A 19497-nucleotide genomic window follows, 5' to 3' on the forward strand; every position below is an offset into this window, starting at 1 on the left:
TGAATAAAAATGAACTTTGACCAAGAAACTAGGGTTTCTCCTTTCAAGATATGAAAATAGAATGCAAACAAGCTTCAAAACCAAATAACAAGCAACAAAACTAATGTGTCCAAAAGCTCCAAAACCATATGTTTTTTGGAGTGTGACCTCCTAATCAACACTAAGGAGTATTGGGCTAGATGGAAGAATGGACCTAAGCCCTAGGATAGTTCTCATCTCGAGGGTGCCAAATATATTTAGGTCAAGAGCTCTTACCTTACCTTAGCCTTGTCGAATCATGTCATTGGGCTTTGCCTTCAAGGCACAATGCAACTCCTTGATGTGGGTGCACTAGCTCATCCACCATCGTGTCCTTTCTCCGTTGTTGTCATACTAGAATGCTCCCTGGCCATCACATCCTTACTCCCCATTGCTACACCAGAATGTTCCATGGTCATCGTGTCCTCACTCCATTGTCACACCGGAATGCTCCAGGGCTATAGGGTTAAACATATCCTTTGCCTAGATGGAGGCATGAAGGAGAAAACCTTTACAGTGGTCCTCTCTCATAAAAGGTGGAATGGAAAAAAGCTAATAGAAGAGAGAAGGCTACAATCAAACCTACCTAGCATGCATCCCATCGATGCATAAGCAAGGTGAAATAACATACAAGCAATCAAGAATAGTTGAAGAGAAGAGCTCATAAGTATTCTACTATAAGGGAATGAAGGTATATTGCTTGCTATCAAAATTGACTTATATAAAAGTGACTAGTTTCCATTATCACATTAGAATGCTCCATGGCTATGGGGGTAAAGGTAGAGCTTCCTTTGCCTAGATGGATGCATGAAGGATGTAACCTTTATAGTGGTCCTCTCTTAGAAAAGGTGGAATGGGGAAGAAGGTAGAGCTTCCTTTGACACGTTTCCATTGTCACATCAAAATTCTCCATGGCTATGGGGGTAAAGGTAGATCTTCCTTTGCTTGGATGGAGGCATGGAGGAGGTAACCTTTACAATGGTCCTCTCTTAGAGAAGGTGGAATGGGAAAGAAGCTAATGGAAGAGAGAAGCCTGCAATCAAACCTACCTAGCATGCATCCATCACTGAGTAAGCAAGATGCAATAACATACAAGAAAACTTACCTAGCCTACAATCAAACCTACCTAGGATGCATCCATTGATGAGTAAGCAAGGTGCAATAAAATACAAGCAAGAGTAGAGACGAGAAGAGCTTGCAAGTATTCTATTGCAAAGGAATGAATGTGTATTGCTTATTGTCAAAATTTACTTATATAAAAGTGACTAATTTTCACACTAGGCCGGCTAAAATTGACTTATATTACAAGTGACTAGCTTTCAAACTAGACTAATATATAAACGGTCCAGCCACTATTACTATTCTTAACAAAGTATGTACATAAAATCCTTAGACTTTCCCTATTTGAAATTAAGCTCATGGTAAGGTTGCTTTATATGATCTAACCTCTTCTTACAAAAGATAAATGCCCATTCAAGCGAGTAAGATGGCAAAGCACCTTACAATAGGACGTGCGGGCGAAACCATGTTAACCATCAAAGTGGTTAACAACTATCATTATCTATGTTCAAGAAAAAAATATCAAGTATTGAATAAAGAAAACGACATTACAACAACATAATGTTAGCATTCAAGACAAGGAAAGCAACAATGGTACCTATGCAAGGCCAAAGTTCAACACTGATATGCCACTAAAGGTGTGTAGGATTTACTTCTTCTTAAGAAGCCACAAAGAGTAGGTTCACGAAGAAGAGCAGAAAGTAAAACTCAATCAAGGGATATTCAACAACTAGATTAGTCAATGGGATGATCAAGCACCTATATATTGAATCTCGTTACCATCAAGGGAAGACTACAAGTGGGATATCACCAATGCAGAGTCTCAGTTGTGTCAATGCACCAAAGCAAGATTCTTAAATGAATGAAAGCAAGGTAAGGTGGACTCAAGAGGAGTGTCCTTAACATTTCTTTTTTTATAGTGCTTTTGAGGTACTTATACTATAAATCCATATAAGGTAATGTACTTTTAGGATCCCTCATAGTTTTAAAGGACTAGAAGCACTCCAATAACTCTTGAAGCACATAAGGAATTCTAAAAAAGCATGTGCTTTTGAATGCAAAAAAACTTAGGAGTGAGAAGTGAATGTAATATAGGAGATGAGAGGAAGTGAAGCACAATACACGGAGAGCTAACTAAAGAAGGTGTAAGAAAATATAATGGACTTAGAAGATGGATTTGTACGAGTCCATTGGGAGAGAGGTCTCCTCCATTGGGAGAGAGGTCTCCTCCATTGCATTGTTCCTCAAGGAATACACACAAGGGAGCATAGACCATAAGAGAAGAGGAGAGATAAGAGTGGAAAAGGCTTGTCATTTCTCTCCTCATAATTGCAACTCTCGTTCCCATGCTTGCAAACCAACTCATGCACTCTCATTCTCTCTCACCTCGCACTTGCCCTAGCACTTAGACTTACACTCATATCCTCAACCCATATATGTTGATAATCTGAGGTGCTAGGGATAGGCTTAGTAGAGTGTTGCCACACATAATGAGAGTAATTAGATTATGGAGGCTCAAAATAAAGATACGTGGACACCAATGATGAGCACACTCAAAATGTATTGCACTATGCTTTCATCCATATAATGAGAGGCTTCTAACATAGATATCCATAGCCTCTAGGAAAGCCTTTTTAATATGTGGTGTGTCCTTATCCCTCTATAAGTTTCCACGTTACACACCATGCATCCACATTCTACACTCTCCACTTTCCATTTGACCTTATTATTAACATGTTTATCCTTACAATTTTCCACCTTATCTCTCTATAAGTTTCCACCTTCCATACCATGTATCCACATTCTACACTCTCCACTTTCCATTTGACCTTATTATTAACATGTTTATCCTTACAATTTTCCACCTTATCCCTCTATAAGTTTCCACCTTCCATACCATGTATCCACATTCTACACTCTCCACTTTCCATTTGACTTTATTATTAACATGTTTATCCTTACAATTTTGCATTGCACTAAATGTGTATTGTCTCTCTCAACACTCCCCCTTATTGCTAAATTGAGAGGAGATACTACATGCCCATTACTCCCCCCTCAATCACACACCATATTTTCTAACACTCCCCCTTGGTGTCTTATTCCACAAATCTAGGAGCACTTTCTTGCCCTCTCACTAATTCTTTTGCATCTCCTCTTGGTTTTATATTTGGACACTTCCCTACGCTCACATAAACTTAACATGCCTCTCTCATAGAAACAACTCAATGCATACATGCATGCCTCTTTTGGAAAAAAATCCATTTTAAGGCTCTTGTAGCCTGGGCAAGGCACCCTCATACGAATATGGATATAAACACCAAAACATGGTTCTAATGGCCTTTATGTGCCTCACACTTGTTACATTCTCTCTCCAAGGTGGTAGAGAGTCAAACCTCACCTCACCTTGGAACCTTACATTGTATGTGACTCCACTTGGTCACATCATTAAGCATTTTCCAAATACTCCATGTGAACAACCTCTTATATGGGGCACTTTATGCCAAGTTGAATATTAGATTATGGTTTTAAACCTTATCCTTGCTTTAAAAAATGACAAGTTGTCAGCCTCCTCCCCTTCTCTACAGTTCAATGACATTGCATTTATCTTCTTCGCATCTAATAGCCTTGAGGGTAGCTACGGAGCAGGTTTGAGGAAAAAATAGGTTCAACATAGCCCAAAACTTGTTCAAATTTGTGCAGAGCTTACTCAAATTTGTGGGAGAAGGAGAAGAATCCTTTTCAAAATTTTCAAGTTTTAGTTATACTTTGAAAAATTTATAGAGAAATACCTTCTCAAAATGGTCAATTCCCTTTTCAAATTACAATGAGAAGGTTTTCAACCACCATCTCCAATGCCGTCACTTCATTTTCATGCTCTTTGCTCTTAGCACGTGTGAAATTTTTGCTCTAGGAAGCTAGCATAGGCATTTGCCCATGTTGTGTGATACTACAAGTAGAGAGAGATCATTGATAAAGGTTGTTTGCAATTGTGTTTTTTTCCTTTCTTTATCTCCACCTCTATTTGCGGCGGCTGATGTTCCAATTTCAACCGTGCTAGGTTATGACTATTGTCATGCCTTGCTTGCTTTCAACCAAGGCTTTGAAGACTTTGATACTTTTCATGCTTATCCATTTGAGCATAAATGATCTTCTCAACAAGCTCTTGTTGGCCCTTCAAATCTACCAAGTTATGATATTGGTAATGAGCTCCCAAAAAAGTATCAATCCTCTGCAAAGGTGGTCTATATTATGTATGAGGAATATGCATTGTTGGGCCGTGCTTCTACATATCATTATGGCGGTGTCCAGATCTCTACCCTCAAAAAATACTTGTGGACCAGACTGAGTGAGCCAAGCAATAGCACCCCAAGTAACATGAATGGCATCTTTCCTCAGTTTGGACATAAGTTGACCTATAGAGCTGAGTAGCTTTACACCCCATATGCAATGTTGCACTATTGTGCTCCAAAAAGGCCACCATGTAAGAAAAGTTGGAGATCTAGCTCCTCTTGTATGAGTGCCAAAGTCTGTGCCAAAATCTCTTTTGAATCAATGGGGTGATGTCATAGCTCTCCCAATGTAGCTCAAGTGCAAGTCCTATGAATTTGTCCAAGCGCTTGACATTATGGATAATGAAAAAAGGCTGATTCTTCATAGGATTGGTTGCATTAAATCCACTCTCCCACTCACCAAGATCGCAATGAATTTTTGTTAATGGTCGATTTACACATAAGGAATCGTGTTGACGTTACTACTAGCGTGTCAAAGGTCCATTCTTGGTAAACTGCATTTCAAGTAAGATAGTGGCTTTGATATGGAATTTGGTATTCTTTGCAAATCATTGAGATCAAAGTCACTCGTATTGAAATTATTACATAAGTATTGATGTAATATCATAACATATATAGATATGTGAATTTTTCTAACCATAGTGTATATGTAAATCGTTTGGAGCAAGCGTATGCACGTTGTAAACATCATCAAATAAAATGGATAATACTTAAACATCAAAGTAAACAATATACACACGATATTGTCGCCTACTTGAGTACCACAGTGGGCTAATCATAAACCAATTCTATAGATTAAGAAAATGCACCATGAATAAAAATCTATCATCAATTTTTGTACGGAGCGATCCTTGATAGTGGTGTTGTATTATGGTAGTTTATAAAGAAACCTTCCAAATGTCTAGAGTTGTACTATGGTAGTTTATAAACATGGCAACAACTCTTCGTAACAAGGATAATACTTAGGTCCTAGTAACGTAAGTGTGGTCAAGGTGGACCTTAATATTTGTAAAACATTATAGTTTCACATCTTACTCATATCAAGTAGCTTTAAGATGCAAAATGAAAGTATACTTGCAGGCCAGTGGTACAGCCACGGTCTCGTGTTCCTCTAATCAATCTGTGGTGAAAGCCAATTTGCCCAAGTGAGCCGTTTTTCAAGAAAAAATAATCACCTTACAGAACTTAAGCACCTCATATTTTTGTGTGCATTAAGCAAGGTAATCTGAGAATGACGGTTCTTTTTATACCACTACTGGAAGAAAGCAAACCAATCACTTGTATGATGGTTGGATTGGGTTTTTTGGGTCCTATTGTGAGAGTTGGCATATCATACCACAGTGAAAGAATGATCAAAAGCATCTGAAGGCATTAACATCTTGTTAGTTTCTTGATTCCGGAGGCCTGTAGCCCCATGGATTTTTGTTGGCCCAGTTCCACTGATCACGGCACATCTCGTCTATCCCGTATTGAGCCCTGCAACAATGGCATCACATGTTAGGAAACTCTATGCATTATTTAGCCATGTAAAGAGCCAATAAACATCACATTTTTTTTAGACAATATGCGAATTCAGTCATGAGAGGATCCCAAGATCTCATATTAACATCTATCAGATCACGAAGCTGGTGAAGTCTTACTTCCAGTGCAATTCTCTCTCAGCTTTGTCAGTCGAAGCATACACCTCGCTGCTATCTCCCGGCCGACGGTCAACAAACTTTAGAGGTATCTTCTGCTAGGAGTAACAGCATTTAACTCATTTTTAAATAAGAGAGCTCGAAGATTAAGCCTCTACAATATTAAGCCACACGCGCACACACACCCACCTTCCCGGATGCTTTCTCAAAGGCAGCAACCATTTCCAACACAGAAGTACCTCGCCCAGTTCCTAGGTTATAGACTGTGCAACCTGATGAAAAATCAACAAATGAAGCTGAACATGTTAGCACATCATCAATTACTAAGCTTACATGTTTCTGAGAGAGAGAGAGAGAACGAGGCCTCATCAGGCAGTGGGAAAAAACAAAGCTAAGAGTCTACAGGCTCGTTAGAGCCAGGTACAAGTATCATGGCTTGTTGAATTCTCTGATAAGGGCCTACCCATCCCAGAGTAACGCCCATTTTCATCTCCTCAAGTTTGATTCCCTTTGTGTATGTCTGCCGAGGGGGTGCGGAGGGGCAATTGAGGGTCATGGCTTGCCCCTCGCGGGACACGATCCATTCCCGGCTTTCCGTCCAGCTCTGTCCTTCTGTAGCTCTGCTCCCTTTTGTTTTGGTTGCATGGGTGCAAGCTCTTCAGATATCCAAAATGACGTCAGGTTGCTTGCATATGTTCTCTGATGTTGAAAGTGAGATATCCAAAGTAGATGTCCCCTTCAGTGTTCTAGGTTGCCAAAGTATTGCAGGCTGCAGCTCTTTGTTCGCTGGTGTTGAAAATGACAAATGCATGATCATTGCGCCAAGAGATAATGCTAATAACATGACACAAGTTGTGACATAAGCTCCAGAATTACTAGTTTATATGGATGCTAGAAACAATGGACACCTCGAACATAATGTACAAGCATTGAGAATGGGCAACTATCCAATTCCAAGCTATATATTACTTGGGATGTTATTGCATGGTTGACTCAGTCTAGCCCACAGCTTCTTTTTGAGGGTAGTGATGCAGATCCTGTTATTCTTGTCCGTCGGGGCATAGCTCAGAGATGTTTGCTTCAGGATATCCCTCAGTTACGATACACACCTCCTCCGCTGAGTATTGACACCACTTGGGAGATTATTGCTAGTCTCATGGCATGGCATATCTGGAAGACCAGATGCTCAGAGGCCTTCGGGGGGTATTCATGTTTATGACACCTAGTGTATCTGCAGTATATGGAGTGTACTTCTTTTGGCCACCTGGCCTGTATACAGGGATCATCTAGAGCTGCGCAAACAAAACACAGAAGATTTATGAGAGAGTGGAACATGGTATTTTCTTCTCCTCCACTCCTACAGGGCTTTTATAGCAGCAAAGTGCCCCTGATTGGTTGAGATCTCCCCCCCCATACCCCCCCCCGGGTGGTGGCCCCGAGAAGAGATCCCTCTATTAGTTACCGAAAAGAACAGCCATGCAGGCTACCCACAGGGGGGCTCAACACCAGTGACTGAGAAATGGGCCGTGATGCCAAGTCCGCAGGAAGGCCTCGCGGCACTTTTGCATGCGATCAGAGCCACCCTGAAGCTTCCTCCAACGTCCATAGAGGGTGTGAACGATATTGAGCCATATGCTCCAGATGGACTCCTTGGTGGGGTGGGGGTACTACCCTCAATGACCTCGTTACAATGAGCTCCCCAAATATGCCACGCACAAATACTGTTGCAAGTCTCCATCTCTAGCAAGAGCATGGCGTCTAGTGAACTCAAGAGGGAACCGGAATTGGAGCTGTCAAGATCCGATGATGAGAAACCTACAATGCCAGTCCCTCACCATCCTCATATGCCATGGCTGCCTCAGCCTCGGTGGCCCAAGCAACCATGCCCCAAGTAACCATGCCCCAAGTAACTATGCAAGGGCAAGCCCATTCCATAGTGAAGATGCAGAGAATCCTCGAGGATGATGTTGCGCAATCGCCTTGTCATGGTAGTTCTCTAGATTTGAGGACCAGCCCTAGCTTTTCCCCGGAGTGGGAACGAGAGGTAAGGTTTTCATTGTCAGATTTTCCCTCCCTTACCTATGCGAGATGTACCTCCGTCTCTAAAGGGGGTCTGTCATCGACCACGAGATCTGGTCGTTCCTACTCTGAGTCCTTGTGAGGATTGTCTCATGGAACATTTAGGGTCTTGCGGCTTTTTTCCGCATCGGCGGAAACAATGTGTCAAAACTCAGCTTCATTGTGCAGTCACAGGTGGACCTATGGATGTATTGCTCCTGCAAGAGCATAAACTGGATGCTAATCAGTGTGGGAGATCAGGCATGCTTCTCTCGGGACACACCTTTTGGTCACCAGCTATTGGTACCAAAGGTGGTGTCTGTATCTCTGTTTCAGCTTTGGTCTTGCCTTGCATCATTGGACATGGTGTCATTTTGCCTACGAGGGCGCAATGGATCCTTCTTATGTAGGGTACTACACGCATTGGTATTCTCAACCTCTATGCTCCTAACCATAGAGGTGAGAGGATTGTCTGTTGAAAATCTCTCACTATGTTGATGCCTCTTGCAGACCATTGGATCATTGGTGTGATTTTAACATGGTTGAGATGCCAATGGATAACAGAGGTGGACATGAGGGCTTGGTGCATCCCCTTGAAAGAGCGTCTTGGGAGAGGTTTATACTCTCCATTCATGGAAGAGATTGTTGGCATGAGGATGACATTTCGAGGAGACAATCCACTCTTCTTTATTTATGGTCTAATAGGAGAAGGGATGCAGGATGTATTTATGCACGGTTAGACAGATTTTATGTGGATGATTGGGTGCTCGATAGAGGGGAGCATACTTTTATTGCTGCAAGCACCTCTAAATCGGATCATTGCCCAGTGGTTTTATGCATTAGAGATCCAAGTCGCCATGGATCAACACCCCATGTGCGCATCCCTGATCATTTGTTTTTAGATGTAGAGCTATCACGTTGAATGGGTTGCAGATTCTGTGTACGGTTAGGGCAGAACTTGGTCACTCTCTTAAGCAGCGTGCGGAGTACCATTACCATGCCCAAGAATCCTTTTGGACCTAAATGCGTGACAGATGCAACAAAAATTTCTTTGCTACTCACGGCCTATATCGTACCAGAGATAGTGTCATGCAATTGCAAGATTCACATGGCACTCTTCACTCAGATCCTCTTATGGTTAGACAGATTGCCACTGATTTCTATTGCCAACTTCTTAGTGCTGAGCTGCACTCTGATTTGAGACATAGGGCACAGAGGACATTGCCACATTTGATCAATGAGGAGATGCGTGCCGTTCCGGATGCCCCTTTTTCCATGCAGGAGTTGAGTCATGCTCTTCATGCCTTACCTCATGGTAAGTGTCCAGGGGAGGATGGCCTCTCCCCTGTTTTTTTCGTTACTTCTTGGAATGAGATTGGGGTTGAGATCACATCGGTTCTCCAGGAGATGGGGGTCAGCCTCATCCAAAGATCTAGGAAGCCTTTGTCGCAAAAATGGTCTCATGCTTCTCCATGCTCTGACAATGGCTACAATAAGAGAGGAAGATGGTGCCTTGATATCAGCCTCTGTGAACAAAAACTGTGTCCTGGGCAGCCAATCTCTCCCAACACAGAAAATTTGAGACAAGAAAAAATCCTTCCAAGGCTCAGGGCTTGGTAGAGACATCTTGCAAAATTGGCTGTAATTTGATGCTCACTATCTTAGCAAGAATCTTATATGCAGTACGAAGTAAGGTGATAGGTCTCTACTGGCCAATCAATGTCTTATCCCCACTCTTAGGGATAAGATAGATAAGCCCCTCAGTGAGAGAAGAAGGTATAGAACCTGTGTCCCAGACAACCTATTATGTGGAACGAGTTCATCAAGGATGAGGCCGGTCGGCCACTTGGTGCATCTTGTTACATGCAGTGGTCAAGATGGGAGAGATGTGCATACACAGTTCTTGCAGACCCTTAAGAGTCTTCCGGAGGATCGGAGAGCTGCATCCATTTAGCATCTTAGGGGCTCTTGCATACGTATTGATCGCCAGTCTTGTGTGCGTGTAGCACACGGTAGATACACACTGTGCACATGACAGGATGAGATGCATGTATATTGGTATGATACATCAAGTACTTTTTTTATGTTCATGGATGCATCACTGAGTGTGACTCCTGTGCGGGATAGCCATGAGACATATGTGGGAAGTATTTCGTGGATGTATAGTTTAGATGCATTGAGTGCTTTCATATGCTCATGTTGTACCATTAGTCGTGGGTCCTACGGGATATACATGGGTGTAAGGCTTGCGAGCAACCCTGAGACTGTTATTTTGGAGAGGGTAGAGCATCTTCAAGAGCATATTGTTTGCGAAAGCATATATGTGTCATGCATATGTTTGTCATATGTAGAATGATGCATGGTTTTGTTTTTTTGGCTAACATAGGTTACGTGTTTCCACTTGGTTTTAGACTTTTGCTGCAGGTCTGAAGGAACAAGAAAGAGTTGTTTGTCACTTTGACGTGACAGTGTGACCTTATTGTTCAGGATGATTGTTTCATCACCCAGATGCATTGGAGGGGCATTGCTTTGGTCATATGGGGAATCTTTTGGATGCTTACTGTGTTATTGAGTGCAATCGAGGACGCTTGTTATTTTTAAAGAGGGGGGTATGTTACGACCCTGAGTTTTTCCCTTTGGACAACAAGCAGGTGGGCACGGGCACGGGCACGGGATGGACAGTGTGGACAGGCATCAATGGATATGAAAAGGAAATTCATAAGTGTGGCCAACCCAAGTGTGAAAGGGGACAAAAAGGGACTTCAAAATTTATAAGGTTTTTTAAACCTTTGATGATTTAAAAGTATTATTATGGGCATGCGTTTTTAATTCTTGCTTTTGGCGTTTTTGAGAAAGCGCATCGTCTCTTTATAAGGCGAAGGTTGGTGGAATCGCGGAGGGGGGTCGCCGTGTGGATCATTATCGTGTGGCGCATGGTGTGACGGCGGGCGCATCCCTTTGATGCAGGTTGCCGTGTGGAGGCTGCACGTGTGGAAGAGCAGGGCGGCTGCTGTGTGCATGGGCTTCAGGCAGGGCTACTGCGCATGGGCTTCAAGCAAGGCAGCTGCGCACATAAGCTACGGGCTGCTGCGCACAAGGGTGACCAGGCTGCTGCGCGCACATGGGCCACAGCAGGGTGCTGCTATGCATGGGCTGCAGGGCTGCTGCGCACATAGGTTACAGGGCTGCTTAGGACTGTGGGCGCCGAGTGGACCTCAGCCAGGTGTTGTTGTGCAAGGGTTTCAGCCAGGTGCTGCTGCGCATGGGCTACAGCCAGCAGAGGGACACCAAGCGGCTGGGCTACAGCCAGTAACAGGGAGATCAGTCGGACAGCAACGGGCAGCCAGTCGGGCAGCAACAGGCAGCCAGGTGGGCGTCAGGCAGGAGACTCTCTACAGCCAGTCAGGGAGCCAAAAGGACTGCAGGTGGCCACAAAGACGCAAGGGCTGAACAGCACACTTGACTCTATCTCTCTCTTGGAAAGAGGTGAGCTGAAGGAGGCACCGAGGGGCTAACAGCCAAGGGGTTTCTCTCTCTCTCTCTCTCTCTCTCTCTCTCTTCGCAAGCAGGTTTTGTTTACGAGAATAGGATGCAGAGGATCAAGCTACACATGCACAGGACGATGTTCTTGGAAGAGATGTGTGTTGCTCTTCATCTTGGACCTGTGTGTATTCATCTCTCTAGGTTTTTGGCACCGTGATTGGATGGTGCATATGTGGATTTATCTGTCAAGGAAACAGGACATTGGTCTTTCGAGAAGAAATAGGACTTTGGTAACGAGGAAACAGGCCTATGGTTTATGGATACAGGTCTATGGTTTATCGAATACAAGTCTTTGGTTTCATGTGGAGAACATGTCTTTGGATTCATGTGAACAGGTTATAGTTTTCTCGAGGTTACATGCAAGCTGTGACTATAGGGAAGGACATATGGTTTGGTACAGCCCTACTGCTGTTTGGGAAAGGGTTTGTGGGATCCATAGTAGAGATGGAGAAGACCTTTTCAAGCAGGGAGGTGTCGTACAAGTGTGTCTTCTCTATGGAATGCTTTGCTGTGATGGAATCCTATTGGTGGAGGATTCTACAAGTTGTACTTTGTACTCAAATTTAATCAAGTAAAGAAATACCGCAAGGGGCGCCGCTGCGTTTTGGGGCCAATCGGTGTCTGTGTATTGTTTGCAGGAGCACTCTAGCTCCCCCTGTTTGTTTTCCCTTTCAGGTCCTCAAAGGTGTTGAAGTGGAAATACCGCAAGGGGCACCACTGCGTTTTGGGGCCAATCGGTGTCCGTGTATTGTTTGCAAGAGCACTCTAGCTCCCCCTGTTTGTTTTCCCTTTCAGGTCCTCAAAGGTGTTGAAGTGTTTTGTGTGCGAGTGTTTGTTTTACCGCCCGTCAAATTTATGAGGGAGGTTTCATCATCAATGTTAATGAGCTGCTCTCGTAGGTCTTTCACATGCATAAGATACTGATCGATAGAGTCACCTTCAAGCATGCGGTCAGTCTCAAGCTTGCCCCGAAGGTAAGCTACATGAGCCTCATTGCGACCTAAATACAACGCCGCCAAGGTATCCCAAGCACCCTTTGCAATGGTGCAAGAACGAATGTGCGGAATGATATGCCTGCGGCACGAGAGAGCAATCAATGCATGGGCCTGAGTATCCCTAGCATCCCAAGTACGCTGCTGCTGAGTAGGAGGAAGACGAGGAGGTGGACCTTAGACAGTAGCCAATGGAGCTGACTATAGGAGCCAAGGACACGGTTTTGGGGCCTGAATATGGTCTTCAATTTGCATGAATTAGACTGATTCTCTAAATTGACCTAAGGTTTGACCTTGGTGTTTAGAGAGGAATTTGGTTGCTTCAAGGGTCTGATATAGGGGGAGAAGTTGGCCATCTCACCTATGATCAACGGGGATTTTATATGGGGTGTGCTCTCCTGGTATGGGACACCAGAGTGTATTCTCATGTAGGATTTCCTAAGGCTTCGTGGGTTTCTGATCTAGAACGCTCTATGCTTGGGCATAGTTAATCTATGGTAACTATGATGGGCAGTATTAGTCTATGAGTGACAACAAGATAAGGAACTTTCTTGGTTGTCTAAGCGTGACATGTTACCCGTAGGGTGATTCCTCACACACTCTCTCGTGATGGCCAAGTAACTTTGATGCATCGGAATTGTACATGAGAGAGATGAGAAGTTTGAAACTTCTCTATCTAGGACTAAGTGCCTAAGACCAGGTTGCACGTTCCAGATTTAGAGCTGCGTGTTCTTTGTTGACCTTGTGGACATATGCCATGAATCACAATGGTCAAAAATACTCTCGCATGAACGGATGTTCCATGGGGTTATTTTGATTTTAGGATTTTCGAGTCACATGGAATCCCACTTGTTCGAAGGGCTGTAGCTACAAACATGTTAGGGGTTGATTATGTTTTTCTTCCTTATTTGCTTTTGGAAGTAGGGCCTCTACATGAGGACATGTTCATTCCCAATTTAGGGGAGTGAGAGAAAGAGTGGTACGATAAACTAGTCAAGTTACACAAAGAGTAATGGACATCCGGAATGGTTATGTTCCAAGGGATGACAAGCTACTCAAGGATTAATGGGCATCCGGAATGGTTATGTTCCAGGGGATGACTCAAAGCATGATGGATGACTCCTAAGAGTCTGGATTTATGATCTTCGTTCAGTCTAGATGAGGATTGGATAGGGGAGATTTTCTGATTGGAATATTGTACTAAAGGCGCCACATGACACTTGTTTTTGCATTAAGTGGACTAGTATTTGCCGACAACTAATGCAAGATACTGTTTGGTATGATAGACACGTTGTGCTATAATTCTGTACTTGGGTTGTTCTGGTGAAACTATCACATTCTGGCTTAGATAAGAGGCAGTAGACTTAGGCAGATGCTATAGATGGATGTTCGGATCTGAGGATTTGTTTATAGAAGCTTTTTCTCCTTATGCATTCGCATGGACACACATTAAATTAAGGGGGAAAGTATGTTACATCCCGCGGCCTAGGGCTAGGGCACAAAACACATGGAATTAACACGTGGACTAACCTAGGATTAGGGTTAGGGTTAACCCATAATTAGAGTTAAGGCTTAGCCAAGGAGGGTTCACACGTGGACTAAGGGCGCTAGCAAGAAGAGGTCTAGATTGGCTAAGAGCTTATAAATAATAGCCTAGGGCTAATAAATATTGGCTAAAAGCTTATAAATAAAGCATGAAAGCTTCATAAATAAAAGCGGGCCACTTATAGTGGGGTTATTACTTTAAGGGACCTTGGGGTCACTTATTACACACAAGAGATCAAGGAGCCACGTGGTAGCCTGGGGCTACTATAGAGCGTGTAGGATCTAATGGCCATGGAGCTGTCAACGGGTGGCTAGTGTCTCGTGGTATGCGATGCTACTCTGAAGTCATCAGTGACTATCTAACCTCAGGCTTGGGGGTGGTTTGAGGTATTGAACCCACGGTTGGGTGGCAAGTTGCTAGCCACAATCTATCGTGGTCATTGCATTGTATTTGACGTTCAGGTATGTCCTCTATCTTGTTCCACAATGGTTCTATGTCAGAAAATCCATGGGCATAGTCCTGTGAGGACTTTACACTGCCACCTCGCAAAGAAGGCTTGGGCCATTCGTAGTGCGACGGGGCTCAGCCGCATGACTCAATCCGATACCATAGGTGAATGAAACTACACTTGGTAGTATTTGCGCCCAAGAGGACGAATATCAGTAATCTTTCTCCGCTCAGCGATGAGGCCAGCCTGCAAAAGATCCCTGAGTTTTCGCGCACCGCACGGCTACCCACAATCTTGCAAACCAAGGTGGAGGCGTCCAAGGATGTGACTGTTGATGCGAGGAGCTGGAGGTCCACTTCAGAAAAAGATGGGCAAGGAGGGGTGACCTCAGTCAGGGTTATCGGAGCGGCTGCCATGGAGTCCTCCTGGGGGTTAAGGACCAAAAGCCACGCGAACCAAGCCACAAGAAGAACAAAACCTTGTCCAAAAAACTGTTCCAACACCAACGAAGGCCGGGGGGGGAAACAAAAGAGGGAAAGGATGAGGAGGAGGAGAAAAAGGAGGCGGAGCCAGAAGGCGGGCAAAGGGAAGATTGAGGAGGAGGAGGAAGGGAGGACAGAAGCAAGAAGGGGACGAGGATAAGCAAGCGGTGGCAGATAGGAGGACGGTGCAAGGAGTATGAAGGGGCGCGGAAGCGGAGAAGAGGGCAGGGGGCTGAAGGCGTACAGATGGGAGGGGAGGCAGCGCAGGAGAAGGGGAGGGGAGCTAATGCCTGGTAGGCTGAAGGAGGAGGCAGCCAAGTGGCAGAGGAGGGCAGCACAGGGCAGGAAGGGGGCAGCACGACAGGGCGAGGGAGGGGGCGCAGCCCGCGGCAGAGCACAGGAGGGGAGGGGGTTTTGCACAGTACACAGGGACGAGGGGGCTCCTCCAGCTCATGTCTTTTTTTGTAAAGATCTTTATATAACTTGAAAGAAGTCTCTTTTCTGAAAAAAAAAAAAAAAACCCGAGCAGTGCAGATTAATCTCAACCAGACCCATTTTGATCTCAATGCTTCTTTTCCTTTTTAATCCCCACTGTCCAAAGACGTTTGCATGCCTGCCTTTCTTACCAATGGTGTTCTGAAGTTATTTGGCCTACAAGTATGGATTCTGTCCTTACTGAGCTTGGCATCAGCCACACCAGAAGTGGTCTACATCCCCACAAACTTCCTTTGCTGGTCTGCCTTAGCAGAGAGACTGGCAAGTACCTCAAGGAACTGGTTTTAACTATATTACTGAGTCTATAATTATTGGTTTGAGTGCAAAGTGACTTGAGACTGCTTTTTTTAGACATTGCTTTAACTATGCACTCCAAGCCTATTCGAGTGAGTGGAGACTAGGACCCAATTCAAGCTATGACCGAGCTCTATCCACAAACTTGGAAAGTGGCCTCCAAAGGTATGGGGCACCAGGGTTTGAACAGTACGTGTATGGTTTGTGCCTAAGGTTCCACTGGAGCTATGATTTTCTGCTGAGATTGTGCTTGCCTCTAGTTGGTGTTACTTTTATGTACGTGCATGATTGTGTTGGCTTTTTCATGGACTCAAGCCAGGGTTCTACAACTCGGAGGAGGTATGTGCCTGTCTCATTTGGAATTCTGTGAGATTAGCATTTGTGAACCATTGAGTCTCAGCCAAGAAATGTTTAAACTGTGTCTGAAAAAAACCGCCAGTATAGCCAGCTTTTGGGAGACAGGGGTACACACTTTAACCCTAGATAAGGTATAATACAAAATTTTTATTAACACCTTGCTGAAAATCTCACCACCTATGTCATGTGTGGTGAAAAGTTTTTGAAGAGCTGCAATGTGTCCATCAGCCAAGTCCATTACATGAATGTAATCACGTACCTGTCCCCGAAAAAAAAAAGATCAAATGAATCATACTGTTAAGCTACCTTAAGCAAGATAATGTTTGCTGAAATTAAACAATGCTAAGAGTCAAAGAGTCAGTATAGCTCACGACAGTCATGTTTTCAAAATATGATAGTTGGACAACTGGAAGAAAAGAATCCATAGAGTTTGATTAAAGTTCATAAATGTACCGGAAAGAACAGCATGCTATAGGTCATAAACTGAATTCACAGAATAGGACCTGCAGGCATACACCAGACTTCATGGAGTGCCATCCACATCTCTTGGCAAGTGTGCGAAAATGCCTCGTCTTGAGTACTTAGGTCATGAGTACCAGATCTATATGATAAGGGAGAGGCGGGTAGTGCATAATACAGGCTTTGTGCAATCATCAGCTACCCAAGTGCAATGGAACTAGGGTTCTAGCAGAAAGACAATGAGAACTCAAGTGCCAAACCTGCTGGACAGCTCCAAGTACCAATACCACACAAAAACTAAGAGGCTTGCAAGAAAAGGCCAAACTGCTGCTCAACCTGAGACGGGGCCTTTGCTAAGTTTTGTTGGTCGTACATGATTTGCTTGAGGAATGGGTTAATCTACCCCTCTCTGAAAGTGGCCATTGTGCCATAGTCCTGGGAAAAAAAATTGGACCCAACCTTAGCGGCTGGCACAAACATATCCACATGACCCACATCCTTAAGCGAACTGAAAAAGTTGTTAAGAAGACTATATTGCTTTAGAATCGTATCCTTCAATACTATCAGAAAAGCAAGAGTCTCTTTAAGATTCTACACCAAAAGAAATTTACATGCATAGAAGACTGTCAAAAATGCTTTGAAGCCTTAATGGCAGATCTATTTTTTTTTTTTTCCGAGAAAAGATCCTTTCATTAGTTATGTAAAAACGCCCGTAGGGCTACAAAAGATCTCTCCTGCTCCTAAGAGAGAGAAGAGCAGTGAATACATCATGGCAGCCCGGGAGACTCTCCCTAGGTGCTGCAAAATACAAGCATCAGTCTAAAGAACTGAGCGGCTAAATCATACAATAGGGGGGGGGAAGAGCCAAACAGGTGGCCTGTAGTGCCAACGGGGGGATCCCGTGTGTAGGGTGTAGAACGGGCCGCAGCGCCAAGTGGTGTGAAAGGCCTGGCGCCGTAAGATCGCCTCATCCGAGTCTCCCCGGATGCGGTCGTACTGTCCTCGCAGGGTGTGGATCAACTCCTGCCAAATCCCCCGAACAGTCTCTGCTGGTGGCTCTAATCTCCCCTCAAAGGCCGTAAAGCACCGGGCCCTCCAGGTGAACCAGATGGTGAGGCTGCTGAGGAGCTCCCATCGTAAATCCCTCTCCTGTGTCCAGCTGGCGGACGAGAAATCCGGTGCCGGAACCAGGCGAGGCTGGCCCCTAATAAATCTGATGGCCTGACTGCCCTGCTCCATCTCATAGCCCAAGCAGGCCCTGACGAAGTCGACCAAGCAGCAGCACCCCACGTAAACATACCCTCTGGAGAGAGGGGGGCCAGAATACGTAGCATCCGCAGCCAAATCTGCTGTGCCTGAGGGCAGTCCCAAAGGCAATGTCTCTGTGTCTCCATAGGGTGGCCGCATCGGACGCAGGCCGCCGGAAGACCGCTGTAAACAAGCCAAGTGCCAACTGCTGAGCCCCTGTGGGCGACCAGCCACTGAAAAGCCGAAATCCTGCGGGCCTGTCGACTAGCCCAGAGCCGAGCCCAGAAATCCTCAAGGAACTCCTGTGATAGTCCCTGCAATCGCCAATGCCCCGCTGCCGCTGGAGAAACCGTCCTCCTCGCCGTCAAAATATGCCGTCCCAACCGAACAGTATACTGGAAAAAGGTGATCTCTGTGGCCTCAAGGGATGCATAAGGATCATGCCACTCGTACTCCCCGGGGTCCCACTGTAGCCGGGCCAAGGGCGCGCTACATATGCCCATATGCGCCAATCCGGGAGCACATCAGCAGGGTCGGGGTCAATATGCCACTTCCGAGAAGCGGCAGCCACTACCCGAATCCTTTGAAAGGTGCACTCTGCAACCAAAGGCGACTCCACCTCCACTCTCTGGAGTCTGCCCTCATCCTGAATCTCATAATAGAGGCATCTGCCATCCTCAGTGCTAGCTCTGACAGCAATCAGGATCTCCAACTGTGTAAAGGCTCCCATCCACCGTGGGGCCACAGGCTCGAGAGGCGTGAACCACTCCTCTGTAAGTGCCTCCTGAATATCATCCCTCATAATCAACCCCCCTCTGAAGTGACCCAGCCTCTCCACCTGGGTCTCCTCTGGTAGACTGCAGAAAGCCTGCCAGTCTCCAAAACTACGAGCTGGGCCTGCCGCTAAAGGTCCCCAGGCTAGACGAGGTCGAGAACCCAGCATATGACCCTGCTCTGTACGAACCGCTGGGCTCCAGATGAGCGGCTGCCTGGCCCGCTCCTCAACACAAGAAGGAGGCCGCTGAGAGAGCCCCGGTCTCAGCAGCTCCCAAGCTCTCAGGATACTCAAAGCAAATCTGTCCTCCCATCCTCTACTGAGGCCTGTCCTCCTCATCTCTATGAAGATCCAGCGAATCTCTGGTGCCCAAGTACCCCCTGCAGGGGGAGCCCGGGCCTGCAGTCGCTGCAAGAGGAGCTCTTTCCAAGGCTCAGCGCCTGGAAGCAACCCCCGAACAATAAGCTTCCCCAATAAGGCTCTACTCTGATCGACTGGATCTATAATGCCCAAACCGCCCTGAGCCAGCGGAAGTGTAATAACTGCCCATGCAACCTTTGCCCGAGCTGGCTGACCGTCCCGCCCAGACCACAGAAAGTTCCTGATCAGCCTCTGAACCTGGCTGATGCAAGAGCTCGAGAAAATCCAGCAAGACGTAATGTACCACATGGTCGCTAACAGCACCTGATTTGCCACCACCACCCTCCCAGCCAAGGATAGTCAAGCTGTACTCCAATACAATAGCTTCTTCCGAATGCTCAGAAGAAGCGGGGCAATCTGCTGCTCAGGTGACAAA

General features: G+C 45.3%; 1 protein-coding gene across 5 annotated transcripts in view; it reads right to left on the reverse strand.

Moving 5' to 3' along the window:
- Positions 1-5351: 5351 nt before the first annotated feature.
- LOC147630481 (UDP-glucose 4-epimerase GEPI48-like) overlaps positions 5352-19497 on the reverse strand; it is a 30137-nt gene continuing 15991 nt past the window's right edge. For 2 of the 5 annotated variants that reach the window (XM_086810363.1, XM_086810364.1), the window contains exons 8-11: positions 16397-16478; positions 6194-6276; positions 6008-6099; positions 5352-5843 (exon numbers count right to left, since the gene is read on the reverse strand). In XM_086810363.1, the coding sequence (XP_086666489.1) occupies positions 5750-5843; positions 6008-6099; positions 6194-6276; positions 16397-16478 (351 nt within the window). In that variant the 3' untranslated portion in view covers positions 5352-5749. Of the gene's footprint in view, positions 5844-6007; positions 6100-6193; positions 6277-16393; positions 16479-19497 lie in introns of all 5 variants that reach the window. The other 3 variants (XM_086810361.1, XM_086810362.1, XM_086810365.1) reach the window with 2 other exon arrangements.

This window comes from Cibotium barometz, chromosome 16 (assembly GCF_041138505.1).
Source record: "Cibotium barometz isolate CiBa-2024 chromosome 16, ASM4113850v1, whole genome shotgun sequence".
Lineage (NCBI taxonomy): Eukaryota > Viridiplantae > Streptophyta > Polypodiopsida > Cyatheales > Cibotiaceae > Cibotium > Cibotium barometz.